Source organism: Lissotriton helveticus, chromosome 6, assembly GCF_964261635.1.
Source record: "Lissotriton helveticus chromosome 6, aLisHel1.1, whole genome shotgun sequence".
Lineage (NCBI taxonomy): Eukaryota > Metazoa > Chordata > Amphibia > Caudata > Salamandridae > Lissotriton > Lissotriton helveticus.
The window spans coordinates 574,181,200-574,206,898 of NC_136067.1; the positions used below are offsets into that span (position 1 = coordinate 574,181,200).

The 25,699-nt window shown below is 41.3% G+C and overlaps 1 protein-coding gene across 2 annotated transcripts in view; it reads left to right on the top strand.

Annotated features, from left to right (window-relative positions):
* Positions 1-25,699, top strand: part of ADGRB3 (adhesion G protein-coupled receptor B3) — a 1,104,008-nt gene that overhangs the window by 370,413 nt on the left and 707,896 nt on the right. For both annotated transcript variants that reach the window (XM_078648009.1, XM_078648010.1), the window contains exon 11: positions 16,586-16,732. In XM_078648009.1, the coding sequence (XP_078504135.1) occupies positions 16,586-16,732 (147 nt within the window). The remainder of the gene's footprint in view (positions 1-16,585; positions 16,733-25,699) is intronic.

Sequence of the window (25,699 nt, forward strand, 5' to 3'; positions counted from 1 at the left end):
ATTGACTGTCTGGTTTGTGAGTGACAGGGGCTGGGGTGGCTCCAGGAGGCTGGGTGAGTCAGCACTAGGCTGAATAGCATCATCTGCATCTTGAGTGGTGGGAGGGGATGGCACCTGGGCCTGAATAGGGTTGTGCCTGCCTTCCACAATGCTGGCCCCACCTCCTGCTGACAGCTGACGACCCTGCCTCTCTCTCTCAAAGGAAAAAAGGATTCATGTGAACAGAGTGCTCCAGGACTGACCAGAACTGGTTTGGACCAGGTAGAGGCATTTCTGCTTTCAGAGAACAGAGAGAATATTGGTATAAAAAGGGATACCCAGACCCCTGAACTTTAGATCATCCTGGAATCAAGGAGGAACCTCTGCCAAGGAGAAAAGATGGAAGACTGAAGAGGAAGGACTATCCTTCTGTGTGTTGAAGGTTGACCTGCAGTTGCTATTCTGCCAAGGAAAGGGGAAGAACTTTGCTGTTGCTGTGTCCCCTGCTTGAAGAGATCTCCAAGGGACTGAGACGAGCTGGCCTCCTGTTAAGAAGTCCCAGGAACAAAAGGAATTCACCCCCAGCTTCCCCCCTGAACTCTGCTGTGTGAGTTCTTACCTGCCTAGAGTGCTTGATCCATTTGTGGGGCCTCTGGAGGTTGTGTCTTGCTGTTTGGGGAGCTGGAAAAGAAGAAAAGAAGAAGATCTACAATTGCACGCATCGGTCGCTTACGGAGTGCATCATCATCAGTGCGAGAGAATTCCCATCGCTGCGAAGATCGTCGCAGCGTCTGTTGCCGCTGTAAGAACCAATGCATTGTTTGCTTGCCGAGCGCATCGCCCCGGTGCGGGAAGATTCCTGTCGCTGCGAATATCATTGCAGAGCCTGTTCTCGCTGTAAGACAGTCACATCGCTTGCTTGCTGACCGCATCCCGTCGCTGCGAGCATCGCTGCAGAGTCCAGTGCCAATGCATCAGGGGGCTGCGGCAGAAGAGGATCAACGCTGCGCCGCGCATCGTCGCCGTGCGAGACGCTTCTACCGGAGAACCTGCACCCCGGAATCCACACAAGGGATCGCATCACTCCCCATACAGATCAGATTTGTCGCAACACGCTCGCCTCCCCAGGGTCTCAGGAGTGACGCATCACTTATTTTTTTAAGCTGCAGTTGCCGCTAGGAACTTTTGTCGCATCTACAGGTACTTTGGGCTAAAAGTGGCGCAACTGTGGATTATTTTGGTGAAAACATTTGAACTCTTTTTAAAGACAGGGTATGTTGGATTTTGTTGTTCTGATCTTGTGTAGTTTAGATAAAGATACTTTATTTTTCTAAACTGGTGTGGAGTCCATTTGTGGTGTTTTCACTGTGAGTGTTGGTACAAATACTTTACACATTGCATTTGATAAGCCTGTCTGCTCGTGCCAAGCTACCAAGGGGTTGAGCAGGGGTTATCCAAAGAGTCTATACCCCCTACCCTGACTAGAAGCAAGGGTCCCTATTTGGACATTGGTACCTACCTCTGCCAACTAGTGACCCCCAGATCTAACACTATGCAATTCAGAAAAGTCTGAAATGATCTTTTTTGGCCATAGTCCAGGCAAGGAATGGCGCCAATGGTGGCCTCAGAATATGTCCCCCCAAGCAAGTCCAGTAACCACTGTAAAAAACCTTGGAGTGAAACGATGCTGACATGTCCATGAAGTGCCAGGTCCAAACAGTGGCCGGCACGTGCTTTGAGCTACTGAAAATGTTGAGAACTTTCTCCCTTTACTTCCAGACCACACAAAACAGTGGCCCAAGCCCTGATCACTTCTAGGTTGGATTATGTCAACGTTTCGTACTTAGGCCTTTCAGATGATCTATTAGGCCGCCTGCAGGTAGTACAAAATGCGGCGGCGAGAGCCATACTTATGGTTGGCCCCAGGACACACATGACGCCTCTTCTCAAGTCCCTGCACGATTGTCTGACAAAATATCGACAGACAGAAAATCGACCTACAAAAATATCGGCACAGAAATATCGAAGACAAAAATAGTCCTACCTACATAGAGGTAAGTACAAAACTATCAAGAAAAAAATATCGTTGTCAATAATATCAATGTTAAAAATATAGTTTTCTAAAATGTTTTAATAATAATGTAAAAATAAGTAAATAATACATATAATAAAAAAAATAGATATAAATATTAAAACATTAAAAAAAAAAATTAATACATATAATTTTAAAATTAATTAAATATCTACTTATAAATTAATATATATACTTACTCCACATACTACAACATTAGGGAAAGCATTGGATAGCGTAGGGGTAAAAATTGCAATTTTAACTCCAGTGAGTGCAACAGTAGGGAAAGCGTTGGATAGCGTAGAGGTAAAAATTACTATTCCCACTCGAGTGAGTGCAACAGTATGGAGAACGTTGGATAGCGTAGGGGTAAAATTTACTATTCCCACTGCAAAGAGTGCAACAGTAGGGAAAGCGCTGGGAGCGTAGGGGTAAAAATTATTATTATTCCCACTCCAGTGAGTGCAACATTAGGGAAAGCGTTGAATAGCGTAGGGGTAAAAATTACTATTCCAACTCCAGAAAGTGCAACAGTAGTGAAAGCGCTGGATTGCCTAGGGGTTAAATTAACATACTTATCAATTGAATATTTTTTTAAAAAAAATAACAATAATTACACATACAAAAAAACACAATGTAACTCTCAATTATTAAATTAATAACAATTAATAATACATGAAGTATAATTAATATAATTATAAATTAACTAATTAATACAATATTAATTACCAATTAATATTTAATCACCAATTAATTATTAATCAACAATAAATTAATTAACAATCACAATAAATTAATTTTAATTAAAATAATTAACGGATAAAAATTAATTATCAATTAATAATTAATTAACAATTAATTAATAATAAATACCAATAAATAAAACAATGACATTAATTAATTTAAGGTAATTACTTCCCACCCTATTCCCCTTTAAACCCACAACCCACTATACATATAAAATCACATTATGAATTTAATTATCAACTAATCACTTAATAAACATTAATCACCAATTAATTATTAACAATAAATTAACTAACAATACAAATAAATAAAAATGAATACATTAAATATAATTCATATAATGAACTAATTAATACAAACAAATGATTAATTAATAATTAATTAACAATTAATTAATAATTAATACCAATTAATTAAAATCTATTAATTAAGTAATTATAATTACATTACTTCTCACCCTATTCCCCTACAAACCCACAACCTGCTCTGATACTAAAACGCAAAATTTACTTTCACAAAATTACTAATTTCTGAACATTTATTCTAAAAATTATAAAAATAAATTAAAAAATATTTAACATACATATAAAATACATACTAAAATACTTAACACTAAAAAAACGATATCATTTAACAACGATATTTTTGCTTACGATATCACTGACTTTGATATTGCTTACTTCAATATTAAATAAAATGATATTGCTTACCTTAGAGTCGATATTCTGGTCAACGATATTTTTGACTTCGATATTCTTGGAGGAAAGTGAGAAAATAGCCTAGCTATTGCTAAATTTGGATTTTTTAGGACAAATCTGAAAAAGTGCTCCCCAAGAGACCAAAAAATATTTTTTTTCATGCCAATGTTATTCTTTAGATTCAATCGGCCAAGCAGCTTCCCTAACAATTACGTTTAAAAAAAAAAACACTATGAGAAAACAATACAAGCATTGGCAAAGTCAAAAGGCTGGCAGTCAACAGTAGACATATTGGCTTTGACAACGGTTGTTCAGCTTCTAAATATTTTTCAGAAAAAGACGAGTGCCACGCCTAACGTACGTCATCATCATACTGTGAGGTTCAAGGTAAAGCTTGCGATCTTCAAATCTTTGATATTCATAAGTGGTCTGGACTCAGCAACCATAAATAGAAAGAGACTAAACCAGTGAATATGTTCAATTATCCCAAAACGGACAGAGGGGCCCTGAGGTTGCTCATTGTCTGGTCATTTTTTGCCAAGCCCGAAAGATGCGCCCCATCAGGATCCAATTGAGGATGCATGAGTCATGAAGATGTTATTGTTCTTGAATCTAGGACAGGAGAAGTACTCCCTTAATTTAACGTAGGCACTGACACTTATTTTGATAAGTGTGTCGTGAATCAGAAAGCACACAGCCGCCCATTCTGAAGCCCATTAATTCCCACAAGGACGTCTTTAGAGCAGACAAAAATGGGACGATAATTTCCGGTCCCCAAATATAATGGACTTATAATTTTTGCAAATGCTTCAGACTGGATTCCGAAATTGCAAAATCTGATGTTTTTAATGGATTTTGAATTGTGCAAAGAAATTGCTGGGTGGCTGTTATGGGAGTTGAGGGTTTTCATTTATTTATCTGAACGAACAACATCACAGAGCGTCAAATGGGAAAATCAGCAGAAGGGACTAACTGACGACTTCAGAGGCATTAAATAGAAAAAATAATGTTGCTTTCTAAAAGTGACCTATGCTCTGTATGTAATGTAACATTTTAAAAAAAGGGGGAGTGTTGTAATTATACTTTAATAGCACGAATATAAGTGGGAAGGTACGAAGCTCCATATAAGAAATATATATATTTTTTTAAACGTCTGGGATAAGAGCAATACGATTTTCTACTCTTTAGCCATAGTCCCTGGCTTGCTTGGTTGTAATGGTGGATTTCATTGATTGTTGAGACACCAAAGGTAGTAGTAAGAGATTGAGGGAAAGCATATCATGCACTTGAAAGTCTAAAGAAACACATTGTTGGTAGTGACATCTGCTTGCTGCTCACCCATGCCACTTTACTGTCATTTTGGAAGAGAACAAGCAGTAAGTGTGAATATTCAGTTGCAGACCTCTAACAGAGTATTGGTGTTATTAAAAGCAAAGCGCTGTAAAGTGCATTTTCAGGAGGCAAGCCATTAACAACTCTGGGCATTATAAAAAAGAGAATTCTGATCCGTGTGCAGTGAGACTCTGGATCCAAGTGGTAGTGGCAGGTGCTTGGGGAGTGCAGTTTGCTAGGGGTTACAAACAAGTGGAAGTGTTGAGTTATAGGGGACAGACGTTCAAACGGAAGTGGTGAGGGAGAGTGCAAATGGGAGCAGAGAGGGAGGACAAGCAAACAAACGGAAGTGCAGGGGAGAGTACAAGGGGACGCACAGGACACAAATAAACAGAAGTGCAGGGGAAGAGTATAAGGGGAGCACAAGAAAAAAAAAACGGAAGTGCAGGGGAAGAGTATAAGTGGGAGCACAGGACACAAACAAACGGAAGTGCAGTGGAAGAGCATAAAGCACAGGAAACAAACAAACAAAAGTGCAGTGGAAGAGTATAAGGAGAAGCACAGGACACAAACAAACAAAGGGAAGTGCAGGGGAAGAGTGAGTTATAGGTTTGCTCTGGGTCCCCCGGTCGATGACTCTTTTTATCAGCATGAAAGCATGGAAGGGAGAGAAATCATTAGCCATTCGAGTATTACAGTTCCATAAACTATGACTCAGAAGAATCACAGACTCCCAAATATGTTTAGTTTATTACTAAACCAAGAACAGTTGGGCATACTGACACCTGAGGATGAGGGTGTAGAAATACATTGGAACTAATACAAAGTCAAACCTATGGGTGAAGTTAAAGCGGTGCAGCTTGCACAGAATAATCAATTAGAGGACCAGAATACAGAAAATTACAGCACAGGCATCAAGCGTCTCCTTCATAGGAGGTTTATGGGTATAAAGCATTAATCTGTCCCACACTACAACTAGCATGACATCCGTACTTAGCATTTCCCAAGGCAAGATCCATAAAGGTGTCAGCATGTGAAGTCATCCTAAGAAGTCTCTTTGCGTTTAGATGGGTCAGGTAGCATAAAGCTACAGAGCTCTTTCTAAGATGCTCTCTCTTCCAAGGCAAGGCAGAGGTCCCCAGACACTGTTTCTAACTTCGATACATCACTCTTACAAGTAGTATCTCAAGATACATTTCAGAATCACACCATCCGGTCTGCCACTTCCTCGTAGGTAATTTTCACATGGCAACAATACTCCCATGCCTTGGCGAAATGACCTTGATTCCCAGACTTACTAGATGGGAAAGTACAACAGTTTTTTTATTACCAGTATCATTGTTCAATGTATCCTCTCCTCCCTAAGCCTAACTCCTAAAACAAAGACATTACTCTAGCTAATAAGGATGAATTCTCCACCTGCAACAGAAATGTGAGAAAGAACAAATGCAAAATACACATGAAATTCACTTATTAAACCTAATGTAAAAGCTTCCAGGGGAAAAATACAATTAAGGCTTACAGAAATTGCTCAACATAAGAAACAGCACAAAAGCCTCATGAAACTACACATAATATGGACGTTATTTATTAAGCATCTCTAAATTAACACATTACATAAGCATATTAAATATGTGAATACTTCTCAGCCACATGTACGAATTCTGCACATTAATGTTTTCAGCTAAACACACATAGTTGCAAAGTTAATTTCTTCACGTTTACACAGAAATATCCCGAACAAGTCACCTTTCATGTTTTACAGTTCACATTCTAGTGTCCCAGGTTAATACAATAAAGAAATATATGTAGGTGCGGACCACCCATGATTATGATGCACCTCTACAAATGAAAGAGCAAAATTTGCGATCTAACTAGAGTATAAGGAGGAACACAGGTCACAAACAAACGGAAGTGCAGGGGTTGAGTATAAGTGGGAGCACAGGGTATAAACAAACAAACAGAAGTGCAGGGGAAGAGTATAAGGAGGAGCACAGGCCACAAACAAATGGAAGTGCAGGGGGAATGTATAAGGGGGAACGCAGGGCACAAACAAACAAACAGAAGTGCAGGGGGAGAGAGTATATTGCAATGGTGAGTACAGGGTTAGAAAAGAGTTAATAGTGCATATGGTGAGTGCAGGGTGTGAGAAACACATTGGAGAAGAGGAACTAGATGGTGGAAGGTGGTTTCCAGGTTGTAGGAGGGATCAGAGAATGTCAATGTAAGCACATGGTGCAGAGCTTGAAGGGTGCAAGAGGAAGCACAGGGTGTAAGGTTGGAGGCATCTGTAAGAGGAGGAAGGTGTAAGACGAAGCACATGTTGAGTGTGTAAGGGAGCACGAGAAAGTGTATGTTGCAAGAGGAAGCACAGAATGCAAGAGGGCGCACTATGAGCAAGGGGAAAGGCATAGTGCAGGACAAAAGAAGGGCATAAGAGGTACATGACACCGTAGGTGGTGCACAGAATGAAAATGAGGAGTGCAGGGTTGAAAATAGGAGCAAAGAGTGAAGAGGAGATCAGGGTGCAGGATCACAGATTGTAGTGAAAGTTCAAAGCACAAACAGCATTGCTTGTTTAGCAGACAGTTTAGAAGGAGCTCAGGTTGAATGGAGGAAATGAGAAATGTAGGCAGCATGCAGTGTGAAGAGGTAGTCAAGATACATGTAAGCAGAGCAACGTGCCAGGGGAGTGTAGGGTAAAACATAAGAGTGCAAAGTGAAGAGTGTATGTTACAAATAGGAGTTCAGGGAGTGAGGGAGACTATAGGGTGTCTCTAGGGACTGCAGGAAAAAGAAGATGAGTACATGGTGCAAAGAGTAACACAGGGTGAATGAGTGGCAAGAGGGTGTAAATGGGAGCACAGTCTACTGTGAGAGCAGGGTGCATTGTAGAGAAGGAAGGAGTAATGTTTGCAAGGTGGCATTGCAGGCTACAAGAGAGTTACAAGGTGCAAAAGGAAACACATGTTACAAGGAGGGAGAATGTCCAAGTGGGAAATGGGTGCAAAGGTGATCACTGTCGGACAGGCAAGTCCTCACTTCCTCCTCAGTGTTTTAATGTATAAAACACATTTTCTACTTGTTTTTATTACCTTGTTTCATCATTTTTCTTCCACTGCATATGCTTGCACTTTACTCAAACCCTGTGTACTTTGCCTTCGCCTGCACACTCTTGCACTTTCCTTAAACCCTGTGTACATTGGAAGCTACCTCACCTTAAGTAAGGCTAGGGAGATAGGAGAACTCATCTGACAGGACTTAGCACTAGAATTATAGTTCTCTCTTCAGTGTCGGCTCCCTAAATACCATCAGCCTGAGGTGGATATGCAGCAGACAGCCAAGTCCTCACTTCCACCTCACTTCCTCAGTGTTTTAATGTAGAAATACATTTTTTACTTGTTTTTATCAGCTTGTTTTTTAATGTTCCTTCCCTCACGCACGTTTGCACTTAACTCAAACCCTGTCTAGATTGGCCTTTTCCTGCTCACTCATGCACTTTATTTGAACTCTATGTACATTGAAATGTATGTCATCTTAAGTAAGGCTAGGGAGATAAGCGAACTCATTTGACAGGATTTAGAATTAGAATGACTTCAGGCTCACAGACTTTACTGCATTTACCTTTCCTTTGGCTACCCGATCTTCCCGATCTTCCACATTTTTCACCATTTGTGCGGAGGGAGCTAAAGGCTTTACTTTACTCTTCATTAGGTTGGACTTCAAGGGGCCACCATTTTAGGTTGGTTAGCACTCCAGGGGTTCTCTATTCAGTGTTGGCTCCCTATATAATGTTAGCCTGGCGCGGACACGCCATCTGTGCCTGTCCATGCCAGCCTGCGCCCAAAAGTGGTCAAGCTCCAGTTACCATTGAGGTTAGTTTCACCTCTATGATGTGCTAGACCACCAATGAGCTTAAAAGCTTAAGGACTTGGTAGTGCTCCATTTGACCAATTGTCTAGAATGTGCCCGATAATTCCCCCTTTGCTTGGAAGGCCCGTTTTCATGTTATGAATGCAGAATCTCTTGCATTACCACCCTTGGGACCAGACATCTAGTGATAGCGAAGGCACGAGCCTAGAATCAAAGTGGGCATGTGAAGTAAAGACCTCTTTTTCTAGGACCAAAGGTCTTAATAGAATCATATGTTGAACTCCCTAATTAATCTTCTATATGAAAACACCTTTTCTGTAACCCGAGGATCCATCCCTAAACATGCAATGGAGATGTCCGAGTTGCTCACCTCTTAACAACCTGATATTTGTTTTATCACTGAAACCTGGCTGCACCCATTGGCTCTTCCTTGTGTTCCTATTATGTTTCCAGACAAATATAAGTTGGTTAGACTTGATGGAGATATCAAGATGGGAGGAGGAGTGGCTATAGCCTACCTGGACTCCTTGAAGGTAGAGATTATCAATTATTTTCTTTCCGACTGAGTGGAGATATGTATCTTAAAGTTGGAAACTACTCATGGTGAACTTTAGAGGGATTCTCTAGTGTACCACCCCTCCATATCTAAGAAGGACTCTATCCATAAACTAGCAGAATCTTTAGCACCTGATGTCCTTTGCCACTGACAAATTCCTTTTGATGGGAGACTTTAATTTTCACGCAGAAATTGCTTCAGATACTGATCTGATGTGTCCCTCCAATTAACTGATATTGCAATGTTAGGTTTACACCAGAAAGATGTTGTTCCTACCCATACGGCTGGACACACCCTGGCCCCCTCCAAACAACTCCACATTGACTCCCATGAGCCCTTAACATGGAACAATCTTTATTTCATCAGTGCTCAGATCCTGGTCAAGGGTACTTACCTAACGCATAAAAAAACCTGCCCGTTGTATTTTGGGATCCTGAAAGCAGATCCCCACAGAGTTCTTGAACCAGCCTTCTGTTCCACTAATCTAGAAATCACTCAGGATATAAATTATGCTTTAGTCATGGTTTGTTCAAGACTCTTTCTCTCAAGTGCTAGATATAATTGCCCCTCTTAAACCGAACTCTCATACAACCATCAGTCACAATGATCCATGGTACTCAGTCGAATTGAAGCATCAAAAGACAAGCTGTAGAAGATTAGACTGCAGATGGTGGGTCTCGAAATACACTGTTGACATAAAGAGATTTGAATTCACCTTAGGAGCCTATCATAGTAAAATCAGGGAGGTGACTAGACTATACATAATCAGCAGGATTGACAAAGGTGGAAATTCTGCTAAAGAAGTGTTTAAGGTGCTAAATGAATTTACTAAGACTCTTGCCTGCACGTCGGTTATTCTAGCCTCTCAAGCTCTGTGTGATACCCTGGCAAATCATTTTGAGATTAAAATTGAGAAAATATACCAGACTTTTTTGTACCACTTACTTATCCTGCTCTGACCTGTCCATTAAAAATCCTCTCCCTAGAGATTGTTTAGCGCTGCTCGAAAGGTTTCAGCCTATTACTCACAAGCAGGTGTCAGAACTATTAATCATAGTCAACTCAGCTTCTCCTTCCGTCCTCTGTCCTCCTTACATAAAGGCTACTCCTTCTACCTTACTAACTCCTACCATCACATCACTATTTAATGTATCGTTAAACTTAGCTGTTGTGCCACAGGAGAGGATATCTGCACATGTCACACCTATCTTAAAGAAACCTAATGCTGACCCAAAGGAGCCTCCCAAATATTGGCCTATTTCACTCCTTACTCTTTAGGACAAGGTTCTTGAATAATACGTGAACAAACAATTTTCCACCTATTTGGAGGACCAACATTTTCTGGACCCCTCACAGTCTGGCTTTAGAGCCTTTCATAGCACTCAAACATCCATGTTGGCGGTAGCCGACTCCATCAGGTATCTCAAGATGCCAGAAGGTCGGCAATGCTAATACTTCTTGACCTATCATCAGGTTTGATGCCGTCTCACATTCCATCTTGATTCAACAACTTTGCAAGATTGGTTTCCAAGGGAAAGCCCTAGACTGGTTTGAAGACTTTCTGAACAACAGGACCCAAATGCTCTCCTTTGATACCTTTCATTCAAAGACCCTGCCTCTGGGCAAAGAGGTTCCTCAAAGATCTTTCCTGAGCCCCACCTTTTTAACATATATGTGATACCCCTTGCCCAGACATTTATGTCTTGTGGCTTTGAAATACTCTCCTATGCAGATGAAAATTAATCAAAACCCAGAAAATGTTAAAAATAGGTTTATTGTGTGCATGAGAAAAATTGCCACAGGGATGATCCACAACTATCAACAGGTAAATTGAGACAAAACAGATATCATATTGGTCAGATGACTGGTCGTCCTCTGAGCTAGGATCTGTGCCTTCTCCTAGGAGGATAACTAAAAATCTTGGTGTCCTTCTTGTATATTTGGGGCGCCTGCTTTGAGACAATATGCTTACTCAGGAAAGTCTTTCAATGGCTCCTGTTAATATCTAGAAGAACCTTTTTCAGGCTTTAATTGTCTGTCATCTTGTCAATGGGAACACCTTACTGTTAGCGGCCAATGAGTCTGTTCACTCTAAAATGCAGGTCATTCAGAACACAGCTGCCCGCCTAGTTAGCAATCTTCGGCTAGGCTCCCGATGGGCCCCTATTGGCCCCCTCATTTATAGCCTTCCATTGGCTCCCATTCAGTGGAAGATCTGTTTTTAACAGGATGTAGGAACAACGCTTGTGGTCAGTATTTCATAACATCGGGAAAGGAAAGTAGGCATAATGTACATGCAAGTACTCTTATACAAAAAATGAATTTTACAACATAAAATATAAGCATTTGAAAAAAAAATGATGGGGGTTGTATTCAAATCAACTTTCAAACTCCTTAGGAATTCCGATGGTATGACTTCATTTATTCTCTTTAAATCTAAATGTTTATCGCAGTGGACTATGGCTATTGGCCTCGACGGTGAACAATCGTCGGTCTGGTCCAAGGGTGCAGGAAATCAGGCTGCTGTTTCTTCTAATAGTTCATGTTCCCCTTAAACTCATAATACAATGCAGATGACAACGTGAACTCAAATGAATAGGCCATGAGCGTGGGCACAATGGACCCCGTTTTTACAATGCATGTATGCATTTATACTAAATAGAATTACTGTCAAAGACAGCTTGCTTTGCGCAAGATATTTAGTGGAAGGAGGCAAACAGACTGTTAATTACAGTGAAGAAGAAAGCCGCATCGCACGGTTCGTTTTAGGAAAACAACCTGCCTCGTTGCTATGGAGTCGCATCCAGTGCTCCAGGCAAAGATAACATAGATTAATAAAGTAAAGAATGTTGACAATCACAAAGAGTTTTGAAAACTCTACATTCTGCTTGGCTGAAGCATAGTTTTCCCATAAATGCTATTATAGCGCCCATGCTGACTGCCCTCTCAGTACCAATTTGAGACGCAATAGTTCCAGTTAATAATTCAAGTGCATTTCACCTCATTCAGAATATAGGTAACTGATTGCTTCTAATGTTTTCTTATAACGACCTGACAGCTTGCAAAAAATACCCATTTTATTTCACACATAGAGGGGCATATTATCAAGGGGGTTTATCTCCGCTTTTTTGGCTTTAAAAGCCAAGAAAGCGGAGATAAAATTATCTCCCTATTACCAAGCTGTCGCTAACACCAGTTAGCAACAGCTAATAGGAGATAGCGACAATCTTGGGCCCCGCTTTGCATGTCAGTGATATTTATCACTAATGACATGCAAAGTGGGCGTGCCAAGATGTTAGCGACTGGAAACAGTCGCTAACATCGCTATCTCCTATTACCAACTTTTGGAAATATTCGCGCTAAGCGCGAATATCTCCAAAAGCTAACACCTGCCCAGGAGCAGTTCTTAGCCATGTTATCCAATGGGAGGTGGATAACATGGCTAAGAGCATTTGCTCGATAATGCATGAATATCGCTGACTTTTCAGCGATAATCATGCATTGCGGCCGTTTTTTATCGCATTCGCGATAAACCTTGCTAATAGCAAGGTTTATCTGCGATAAAAATCGCCGATTTGCGGCGATAATTTTTGTTTCTAAACAAGTTAGAGACAAAAATGATCGCTAGATGTTGGTAATATGCCCCAGAGTTCTTTAGAGCTTGTGATACTGAAAGGATACACGTGAACCAGACAAACATGACGCTGATTTAAAACCTCCATGTTTCCTATTTTTTGGCATACATGCCCTTACAACACAAACCCTCATCCTCGTGTCAGTGAATGCTGTGTTCATGTTTTCCATTTCTATTGGCTAGCTAACTACAAGTTTTGCCCTTACTATCTAAACTGTGGCACCATTTGACTCAATTTGATTGCAGTTTAATCCAGCTGATTTTCATTTGTGAGAAATACCTTAGAATGTTTATATCATTAAAGCATTGATCACAAATGATGATTTCATGTGATTTCATATTACTCCCTTGTTGCTTGTTAAATTCCATTGCCATTTATTGCTCCCATCGAAAGCAAAATTAAGTCAGTCTATTGCTGACTCCATTGCAGTTCAAAGGGTGTCTCTAGGGAAGCTGTCTGTGATGCTAGAGGGAGTGGGAAATTAGTCTTAATTTCTGTTGTGTAACTGATCACCCACACATACTGAACCAGGACAAGTGATCAAATAAGTTGAGGTGAGGTGGCAACCCTAGGGCACCACCACTCTGCTCCTATATCAACGGATGTTATTGTGACATCAAATGCTATTTTGCCTGAAACACCAAGCATTCTTGCATGGTTCGTTTGTTTTCTCTGAGGTTATGCTCCTCTCACCTTGGTCAGCAGTTCTCATAGCAAGCAGAGGGAAACAATATTGAGCCTTAAAAAAACTGAGAAATGAGGTTCCAACTTGCAAATGTGAAATTCCTTGCAATATCACAATTTTTCGAGTGTTTTTCTAGGCATGCTTGGCATATGCCCCTCCTGGCGTTTTATACACTTGCACTATCTCATTTGAACCATTGCCGTGCACTCTACTTTCACGATCACAGGCTACCTCTTATTCTACTATGTTTGTAATGAGGATTTCTGTGCATCTAGTATATAAATCTTCTTATATTACTCCTAAGCGTGTGGGTCCAGTTTCCCCCTATACTCTTGGCGTGCAGTACTTGCATACATTCCACAGTTAGATTTATTTTCTTAAGCTAAATACTCCCAGCTGACATGTGTTGTGATGCTTAGGTCATAAGTTGGGGTAATTTTCTCATTCCATTCGGAAAATATCAGTGCAATTAAATTCAGGATTACACCTGTTACCTACAGTGCAAATAAATGACAGAAGGGCAATCTGTAATATATCTGCACAAGGAATGTGCAATATGCTATTTAGTACCATTGTTCAGTGTGGGTAGGGGTCATGACACATCGGCAAAGCCTTTTGTGTTTCACGATGACCCTCCCATTATCATAAATGGTAATAAATAGCATATTATGCTTGAAGCATCTGTATTTGTGGTTTATTTCATAACAATTTTACATGTGCCTTTTTTTAACAAAAAGGTATTTAACTAAAACCAGGAAGCAAGAGGTTAAATGTGTGCAGATAGGTAACATCTCATTGACGAGGACTTCCTGTCTGTTAAGAAATGTGTTTCAACATGCTGTGTGCAATCTGAGAAGCAATAAACAGTTATTTTCTCATGTCAGCTTTTACTATGCTGTGGTAATAAACTGGAATTAGACCTTTTGCACTCTAGTAATAAATGGGTGAATGAGCGTTTATCAGTACAGTTGCTCTGGACGACATGTAATTGGCCACATTTATTTGTCCAGCCAAGGCATGTTATTGAAAGAAAATGTACTAATAAACATACATTAAAACATTTATTACGAGAGTGAAAAAGTCAGTTTTTTACCAGAGTTGAGTGAACATGACATAGGAAAGACACTATTTACTGTCTCACAGATTGCATGTTATTTTATGCATGGAAGCAACATTCGCTAATAAGGCTTCTTCAACGTGTTTTTTTTTCACTGCTCACATTTACATATTACATCTTGTTTTTGGTTAAATAAACCTGAAACAATGCCATGCTACAAACCATACATGCAGGTGCATAGAATGCAATAGGAAGTGGGTCAGGAAGGGGGTGTGGCGTAATGCCCAGAGCTGCCGACTTTGGAGCTGGGATCCAGGTGCAAGTCTCGGCATCGGTACTGCAGCCTGTGATTCTGGGCAAATCACTTAATCTCCCTGTGCCTATGCTAAGCGTCTGGATACCCTCAGGGTTGATTAGCTGCACTCTGCAAATTTGATTATTTACTTATTTTTCATTGTTAACTGCAAAACCGATTATTTATTTATTTGCTATTGTTAAGTAACGGAAGGGTCATCATTGCCCAATCGAAGCTTTTCCTCTGAGCCTCACACTCAACGATGGTAATAAATAGCCTATATGTTGCACTCTATGCATCAGCACTCATTCTTGTTATCAAGGTTAAGGATTGCTTTGCTACATCTTAAATATATTTTCCGGATTGATACACTTTATATATAAAGGAAGAAAATACATGTTTTGATTACTAATATTACATAAAGACCAGCCACATTTTTAGTGTGATGGAACTCGCTTTAGGTTCGCATCTAGTTTTTCTAATTTCTCTACTGGTCCTATATTTTAATTGCGAATTTCTATTTTGATAAACACCTTGGGCACATTTATGAGGCCGTGCGTCACTTTTACGCCGCCGGTGCGTCACTTTTTGTGACGCACCAGCAGGGTAAAAAATGTGCCTTGTTGCACCATATTTACAAAGTGACGCATCTAGGTAGATGCGTCACTTTGTAAACCCCTGCGCTACATTATACCTGAACCAGGTATAATGTATGCAGGGGGGCGTTCTGACACAAGAAAGGGTCATAGAAGCGACGCAGTGAAATCTATAAGATTTCACTTCGCCACTTCTAGGACGCAAATGCGTCAATTTCTTACGCATGCCTCACAGCAGGCGTAAGATTGACGCAAGTCCTTTCACATGGGACTTGCCCCATGTGAAAAGACACTTTGCTGGAGTTGCGTCACTTTTGTGACACACTCCAGCAATGCGTCACTTTTGCGCCATACAGATACGTCAGAAATACTGATGTATCTGTAACTCCTTGCGCCATGATGCATCATACTGTAAATATGACGCATCATTGGTGTCGCAAGGAGGGCGCACTGAAAAGTGACGCATCGCTGTTTTCACGCAGCGATGCGTCACTTTTCATAAATGAGGCCCCATGAATTCAAAAGTTCACAAGTCGCAGAGATAAAGTAGCCTTGAGTGGTATTTTGCGGCTCTTTCCTTCGTGTATGAAAAATATAGGTTTCACATTGCGCCCCAGTTTATTGTATCTGTCTCCAAACATTATCCGGCCTGCGATGAGGCTGGAGCGAGGTTATTGCTTCATTAGTGCGATTCTAGCTGCTCTGTCTTTCACAGGTCTCTGCTTGCTGGCATTGTCACACGCAATAATTTCAGAATGTGCTCTGAACAAACTCCTCACAAGTGCCCTTGCCTGCGCTTTTTTTAGAACAATAAGCCAACACTTCAAAAATTCCCAATTTATACAGTTAAAAGAATGCTGTTGTCCTAGATCAAAAATGTCCCGACTCTCAATCTGTAGAAGAACATATGTACCATTAGAACAAACATAGTGATTCATTGACCAGGTCTTTATTAGTAGAATTACTAGTTTGTTGTATTACTTTGAAATTGCTATTTTCTCTCTTCAATCTTTATAAAAGAGAAGAAAAAATGTCTTTCAAATTACGATTTCTCTCACCAGTGGCTAGCATTCAAAAACTCCCTGCAGCATCTGTTCCAACAGACATCAATTTCCCAATGAGAGGACGGAAAGGAATGGTGGACTGGGCGCGCAACTCAGAAGACAAAGTAGTCATTCCCAAAAGCATCTTCACCCCCATGCCATCAGGTAAGAAATTGTTTAGTATTACACTAGACCTCGTTGTAATGATATGTTTTAATTAGATTTAATAATGAAGACAAAACTATTAATTTCACTAGTATTTTAATAACACGTGCATTGTAAGAGGGACGTGTGCACTTGTATATTTGAGTAGTGACTGTCTACTCTCTGATCACTACAGTTTCAATATGTATTATGCTACAATCTACTTGTGTGAAAAAATTTCAAATGCTGATTCGGAAAAATGTGTCACCTTAGCTATCAACAATAAAGACAAGGTAATTTCTTTGTTTTAGGCATTATTGCTCACCACACTCCCTTGTAGTTACTCCTAAGTGAAATTGATCAATTGGATCACTTTGGTCTCTTACCTCATAGGCTGCCCTCTTGGACATCAGTCTAGGTGAGAGCCCACATGTCCTCAGATTGAGATAGGTGATCTTGGTGCTAATACCCTGTTGTTGAGAGGCTTTTCCTGAACTGCAGGATTACATAGTTAGGAATGGGTGCAGGTAGTGTGCTTTGCTTTCCACTCCTTAAGGAAATTTATAAGGACCCATTCTCTCCATCGGAGAAGTGAGTGCGCCCTTCAACAAGATTTGGGACATTTGAAAAGCATGTTTTTAGCACCCTTCCCAAATTTTTGAAAACTCAGTTGTTACCAGTGGCGGCTTGCCGATAGACTGCTGCGGGGTGGTGGGGCGGAGCAGGGTAGGGGCAGGGCATGGGGTAGTAGAGTCCGACATACCACAGACAGGAGTAAGATAAGTAATTAAATAAATAAAACAATTTACCTTGCACGCACTGCATCACCAACTCGGTAATGCAGTGCATGCAAGGTAAATTGTTCTATTTTTTTAATTAATTGCCTTACTCCTGTCCGTCGTATGTCGGACTCTACTAACCCCCCACTGTTCCCCAACTCACCGCCCGCAGCACTCCCTCTGCGACCCGCCACTGGTTGGTACCCATGGCAAACAGAAGGGTTGCAGAGTAAGTGCTTGTTTTTCCACTCCACTATTGGGTTGTTGTTTTGGGCAGTGTAGTGTGTTCTGACTGACAGATGTGACATGCTGGTTGATGCGTAACATTTTTTAAATCAATCTACTAGGATGGTTTGATGGATGTTGCACAGGACTTTGAATTTATTGATCCACTCAAATCCCCATCTTATAACTTATTGAATCATTCTGTTTCTTTTGCAGTTTTAGAGGTTTTTGGGGAGCTCTACATGCATGTATGGTAGAAGTCTGGAGACAAATGGCCTGATTTAGAGTTTGGCGGATGGATACACCGTTGCGGATGTGATGAGTACCCTGTCTGTCTTATTACAAGTGCATTAGGATATAATGGACTTGTAATAAGGAGAACAGGATATCCATCTAGTTTGTAATGGAGTACCCAACTGCCCTCATTATGAGTTATGGGCTAAATTCTGATCCCTGAGCAAAAACGTATTCACACAGGAATTGGAATTGTGAGTTGTGTGATAATTATCGCACCCTCATAGTTTTCCCCCGATAAATTCTGGCAGGTCCAACCTGATGAAGCTTATCAGGAGAAAAGGTTCCTGAAAAAAAGGCAAAACATGTGCAATTCATTATGTTAAAAAGAATGCTTAACTTTGCAGGTGTTTTGCCGGTACCCAGTACCCACATTTCTTTTTTAACACAGACACGTGCTTATGACAGTAAACTACATGGTGGCGCTGTCAGACTAGTTTTAAAAGGACCCATTTGGAAAGTGTTTAACAATTCAATATAGGACTAAAAAATAAAAACACAATTTTACTTATAGCTTTGGGTCACCTAGTGGTGCTTTCTGATCAAATTTAGTGGTTCATTTCCACTCTTCACCACTGTGTTGATTAGAGGTAGAAGTAAAGGTCAGAAATAAAAGAAATTTCTGAGGTTTATACCTTTTGAGATTTTGTGTGAGCGACTACCCGGGGTCACGGTTAAGTGGGAGCAGGGTTGTACTCCTGTTTAGGCACATGCAGCTTGTATTCAACCAAAGCATGCCCCCAGGAATCAGAGAGCTGCTAGACAGCTTCTTTGAACCTCCATCCAGTTCTAGACTGACGTGAATATCACCCGTGCCAAACTGGAGGAAGATGCTTTATGTCCAGGGCCATGGGATATATGTTTGTGTGGGACATTAATGAGAAATTGGAGCAGACAGTTTACCCGGCATGTTAACAAACTGATGCTGCATTATGAGTAGGCCTATGAAAATTTTTTGTTATGCACGCAAACCCCACGCAATTCTCAATTATTGTCTTTTGCACGTTAAATATTATTCACCCCCTCACCCCAACCATTTACACTTGCTTGTAATTTCATCTATTTTCACCCTTCAAGACTGGCTTGCAGAAAATGCCCAGACGAGTTGTAAAAATGATGTGTGCCCTGGCCTCAAGATATTTTCTCCACAAACTAATCGAAGTTCTTTCACATGATGTTTTGCACAAAAGTGTGTCCTTGCTTACAAGTTTCACGTAGACAACTTTCAAGATTTAGTTTGAAAAATATGCACATTTACATGAAAATTCTGCATATCTCAAGAGGATTTAAATTGCGCTTTTCGCATCTGTATTTTAAATACGTTTTGTCCGCCATCAGTGGGATCCACTTATTGAGTCACGCAAATCTTGCCCTAGAATTACCTAAACATTTAAGCAAGTAAATTCCAGCTGTTAGCAGCTACTGACACATCCAAGAGGACAAATGCCTGTTCTCATCCTGGTCACCAAGATAGTCATCTTCCATGTTTGTCAGTAATGATTTGTGGAGTCGACTATGGAGTTCCTCAACTATTGTACTTGGTGAGTAGTCTCACTCTTGAGCACCGTCTACAATTCATTCTGGCATTTAGGTTATCTATATGGTTCTTTAGCACATGGATTTCTATGACGTTTCAATTCCTGGCATTCTGCGCCTAAGAGATGTCAGGCAGAAGCATATATGGGAATCCTCTAATCCCGTTTATCATGTAAGTTTCTAATAGTACTATTGCCATCCCCAGTCTGCTGCTTGGCTCACATGAAATGGGCTCATTGGCCTGAAAGATAAGGAGGGCCTCAGTGTGGAGGGCTGTATAAGAGAGAATTCTGTCGTTCCACTTTGATAGTCATTGTGCCCCAGCTTGTTGTTTTGGCATGAAGTGGTATTTGGAAAGTTCCAAAGAAGTTTGTAAATTTGCTAGCTCACCTTGAGCTGTGAACAGTTCAGCCATCAGCTCGTGTGCAGCCTTGAGCGGTCTTATCATTTTTGCTCATTTCATGGTTTGATGGCAGCATCTCAACTGGAACTTGCAATGTGTCTTTTCTGCACCTGAGTTTCACTGTGTGCACTCATACGCATCACTTGTGTGTTTTCCTGCGACTAGTTTATGATCAAAACACGTGCTGTTTTCATTAATATCTTGTTCAATATTTTAACATTGTTTGGGATGATTTCTAATGTTTTATGAATGCCAGTGAAAAATACTTACTGTGGTTATTTGGGATACCTCCGATTCGTTGCAGATGTGTACAATGTGCAGCAGCTCAGCAAAGGCCCACTGGTTCACATTTGTTCAGGTGTCTCATGGTCTAGAGGGACAATCACCGTTGTCATATTCAGCTTTAAGTTGCTAGTCAGTGGATGCCACAATATGATAGAGAGAATACATTTTGCAACAAATATCAGAGCCCTTGCTATATCATTAGGCGATGATTTAGTAGTTAACTAAAGAAATACGTGTATCCTTTTCCTATGTTGGATCGAATAATAAAGAGAAAAGTATATAACTCATGAGCCACATTATGGCAAGCGCAAAGCTGAACCAGCATTTCCAATATTTTCAATAAACACATACTTTATAATAAAGTCACTCTTCTTAAAGCATCACACAGTAAACTCCTTGCCCGTAGCAGTGCTTGAAGCCTCTGCTTGCAGCGTTTGTGGGCCAGCGTGTGTTGCATCGACAGAAAGCATTTGATCTTCCCTAATCCGCCTCAACCACTGAGAAGCTTCAACAACAACGAGACAGCCCCGAAGCTCTCCTCTCTAGCATGCAGCACAAGATGTGGACCCATTCACACCACTGCCCAGCTCTTCCTCCAGTGCTGGTGATGGCGAGCAATGGAGCATCAAAAGGGAACATTCAGCATAATGTATCAGGAAAAGGCCAGCTCCCTCGTGCATCCACTGTTTTGGGACAGGGCATCTCAGCTGTGGAGGTTGTTTTACGGATTGAGAGGCACTCACAGAAAGGACACAGAGCAGAGAAAAATAGGGCCTCATTTATGAGACTCCTTGCATCTCCGGAACGTCACTTTTTGTGACGTTCCGTGGCGCAGAAGCCTGTGTGATATTTATCAGGCAGCACAAAGCCACCTTTTTTTCGTTTAATGCTGCCTGATAAATATCATTCCCTTTAACATCGTGTTCTGCCTTAAAGGGGCGTGCAATGGGTGTTGCTGGGGGCGTTCCCAGCAACATCCATGGCCTTTTGACACAACCTCAGATTTACGAGAAGCAGCGCCAAATGCTTACACCTCCCCAGGGGATGCATAAGGGAGGCACAACGAGGAGAATATCTTTATTTCTCCTCGTTTTTCTGCAGCACACATAGAAAGAGGAAAAAGCCTCTTGTGATTATTTTTGTACAGAAAGGTTTCCCTTCCTGTACAAAAATAATCATCCCCGCAATGCAGGCATCCTTGCACCATGGTGCAGAGGTGCCTGCATTGGCGCACGGCAGCCCATTGTGCGCCGGCACAGGGGAAAAAATCAGGAATGCGCCTTATTTTATAGATATGGTGCATTCCTGCTCTTTTCTATTGCCGTAGGTAAGCCCATCAGGAAGCCCTGCTGCGCTTCTCTAAGGCAAAACCTCATAAATTAGTCCCGCAGTGTTTTGCACTGGTGGCCCACTTAGAGATATATTTACATTTGTATTACCGGCCTTATTTTTATTATTAAATGCTCCCACATGAAAAATACAGTGTTTTTGTTAACCATGTCTCAAAGTGCTCCCAATGTCAATGAGTTGGGCTCACTCAATTCCCAGGGCTCCAAGGTGCAGCCTTAGTTGTGGAGTCAGACATCCTGGGCGCTCTACCGGTGCCCCACACTAAAGGGGTGCCATCTGCAATAAACTTAGCAAGGGTGAGTTCTACCCCACCAACCCAAAAAGGGAATCGAGGCGAGGCACAAAGCGCACTGAGTAGAGACCAGGGACACTACTAACAGGGTGAGCGCTGTACTTCAGCCCCCTCCAGCAGAAAGTACTGGGTTCAAGTCCCCTCAGGAAGATGGCACAGGACTTTAATTCAAGGCCACCCCTGCGTGCATTCTGGTCCTGGTAGTTTCTGTTTCCTGTTAAAACAGCTCACATGAAGGAAAGGGCATTTATCTGATAGGTGAGCTGTTCCAGGTCTAAATGTTGCAGATCACACACTCCGACACTCACGTGCATAGTGATATTTTGAAAGAGGCACAATGAAAGACAATGCATAGAGGTTGAGCCTTATTTAATGTGCCCTTTTTTCCCTGGATGACTCTTGTTAGTTTTAGTCATGTAACTGTTGTTATATTCCAGTCTGATTGGCCAATTGAAGCTTTCTATCATCAGCAACCGTAGTTCTTCTCATCTTCATGTCAGTAAAATGAAATGCATTAATTTATGAAACTTGGTTGCGTAATTTAAGTAGACAATATTGGTCTTTCTGTTGAGAATCTAAACAGAACGCCCTTGAGGTGCTTTACATCAAGTAGCACGGTACGTCGGCACCCAAGATTAAGAAATTGAGAAAATTAAGCCCTTCAACCCAATTGATGACTTTAAACTTAAAGACCTGGCTGTTCGAGCAGTAGCAGCACCCCCCCCCCCCCCAAGCGCCTTGAGACCCTCCGGGTAAGTAGTGCGCTCTATAAATGTCCTTGATTGATTGATTGATTGATTAAACTGGCAGTCCAATCGCTTGCTCTATCGTGCATTGATTATGGCAATGCCATCCCCACCGGAATTCCCAAAACTCACCTGGCACCTCTTAAATCTGTGCTCAGCCTCGCGGCTAGGCTTATCACGGACTGCAAACGATTTGACCACATCTCTCCCGCCCTTAAATCCCTTAAATGGCTCCCCATTGAAGGTAGATCCACATATAAAACCGCCTGCATTACGCACAAAATCCTCCACCAAAACACACCGACATACCTCTCCAATAAACTGACCAAAGCAGGCTGCACACGATCACTGAAAAGCTCCAACACCCTCCTACTTATCCCCCCCTTCAGAAAAAGAATTCCACTCAGTCACGCTCCTTTTCCGGCAATGCCCCACTTATTTCGAATGCCCTCCCAAAAGACCTCCGCTGTAACCAGTCTTACCCCAGCTTCAAAAAAGAACTCAAACTTCTTCTCCTTAATAAATACTGGGGTTTCTAATCCCTCCCTGGTAGCCTCGCCCCTGTGCATCACCCCACCTAGCTGCTCCGCATATGACTTGTGACTACCCGCCTGGCCAACTCCCTTTCCTTCTATCTGATCACCTTACCTCCCCTCCTCATGACCCACAGTTCTCTTGCATGTTTTTTGTATACTTAAGTGAGGCTTCCCGCCAAACTGTGACCGCTATTTTGTATTACTCATAGTGTCTAGCAATTGTTTTTACTTTTTTATCTAGTTTTCATGTATCCTATGTGGACTTGCTCTTTTATTATTCCATTGTCTGTGCTTATACACACTGTACCTGTATGGAAACACCTTGTAAAGCGCTCTGATACTCCTGGGCCCAGCCAGCGCTATATAGAACCTCTTAAATAAATAATTACTGTTGGTTACTGGCGGTAGTCTTGTGTTCCCTAGAAATCATTCAATACATGTTCTCAAGTTTATTTGTGGTAGATCGAAATAATGGGAGTTATGTGTGATCAGTGGTGGAGCCCATATAAGTTCTTGCGAATGGCTGTTGAGATGAATATGTTAGAGATTAGGTATTGTTGGAATTGCTACAATGACATAGTATGAGACAGTAAATACTCTTGATAACATCAATCAATGTGTGGTCAAATTATATATCTTTTATAGAAACCAGGGTCTGATTTAGAAAAGGGTGTGATGGAATGAAACCAAAACATGTGCTCGGTAACTCATTACCCCAAAAATAAACATTGGGGGTGAGTGGAAGTTTCTGTTCTGCCCGCAGAATTGGCAGAAGTTTGGCGACTCCGCATTACTCTTGTAACATGGAGATCTGGCAAAATTCCGCCAATCTCCGCATTGAGCTATTTTTACTCATGTGCAGCTTAAAAACTGTAAGTTGTCAAGCGTGAGCAAAATTGGCATCCCATAGCATGATTTCCAGTCGCTAGGAGATAACCGGCGAGATTTTTCTAACATGGGCATTCAGAGGCGGCCGGGACCGTTCATGGTCAGAAGCCTGCAGCTCGAGTAGAAAATATACTCTAGGGGCAGCAACTTGAGTAGATGCACACTCTGATGACTTGCGTGGTGCAATTCGTGCTGCTCTTTCAGAGTGGAACATTGCTAAATCACAGTGCGAGTAGCACAATGTGCCTGTTTATGCCTGTTGGTGGAACTCTGCGGAATCTCGTGAGGTTTTTATGTAAGCAAAGAATTATGTGGTCAAATTCCGGGAGTTCCGCCCACCCCTAAACATCTTGTCATTGGGCCATGTGAGCAAAGTGTCTACGTATACAAATGTATTTCTGCAAAAGTGAAGCATCCTACAAAATTAAGATGGTAGTTTAGCCATCCTACTGTATGTGCTCCATGCTCACATTGGTCATTGCTGCAGCGTGGCAACAGCACTCATCGCCAGTGCCACCCATCATTATTAACTAACCTCAGCCTTGAACCTCAAACCGTAAGCTAGTCATGTGTGAAGGAGACTATACCATGGGATGTGAAAAAAAAACAGAGCCAAGTGCGAATCACAAACACTCACAAGCACCTCTTAAAGCCAAGTCAAACGTCCAAGAAGAGGTCTCGGATTATCGCTGGTACCCGTTACCAAAACTCGCTCACACACACCATGGGTTTCTGGTGGGAGCTGTAACTCACCAAGAAGCAGGCTTATCTCTATATTCGGACTTTTCATTTGACAATGTGTGGAAGAATGTGTACGAAAGGAAGATAACTCCTTGGACAATAGATTATGCAGCTCATATAACTAAGGATACATCTAATTGTTAATGCATCAGAGGTAAAAAAAGAAAAGAAATAAAACACGGTGCCCCATCTTAATACAGACAGCGCTAAAAAATGAAGCTACGGTGAAAAACATTGTCGCGTGACAAATATGTAGATTTAAATGGTGGCAGCTGGTGAGTTTAACAGATGCCAGAAGAGTTGGAGGCAGTGTTTTGTAATGCTTTAAGACAGAGACTGCATTAATTATAGGTCATACCAGATGATGAGTCATACAACTTAACATGACATGAACTGTAATTAGAGCATTTTAATGTGCCCTCACATAATGATGAAGTGTGGGCTGCATTCAGGATTATATCAGTAAAAATCCACAACAAAATGTGTACATCTGTTATCTCGTGCACCCAGTGGTAAAGTATCTACCGATGCCTTAAAATGTACATCCAGAGCTCAAGGCTACTTGACCAGCCCAGCAGCACTAGCCCCAGTTGTAGGAAAGATTTTCCAAGGTGGTTAAACGGTGTAATATTATCTAAACAAATATATTACGGATAGGTGTGTTCAATGGAAAACAAAAAGGTGCAGCTACACACCAAAAGGACCAGGAGACTTGCGGTGGAGTGTAGGGCGGGGTTAAGGGCTATGCAGGACTAGGTTTTTGATCTTTCGAAGCTTTGTATTGAAGAAATCTTAATTCATTGTAAGAATATCTGATGTGCCTGTCCATTATTTATTACACTAATACCCATTTCTATAGCACTTACTAGTAAGTGTTTATTATTCAGCAACGTTTTAATAGCAAAACATTGAG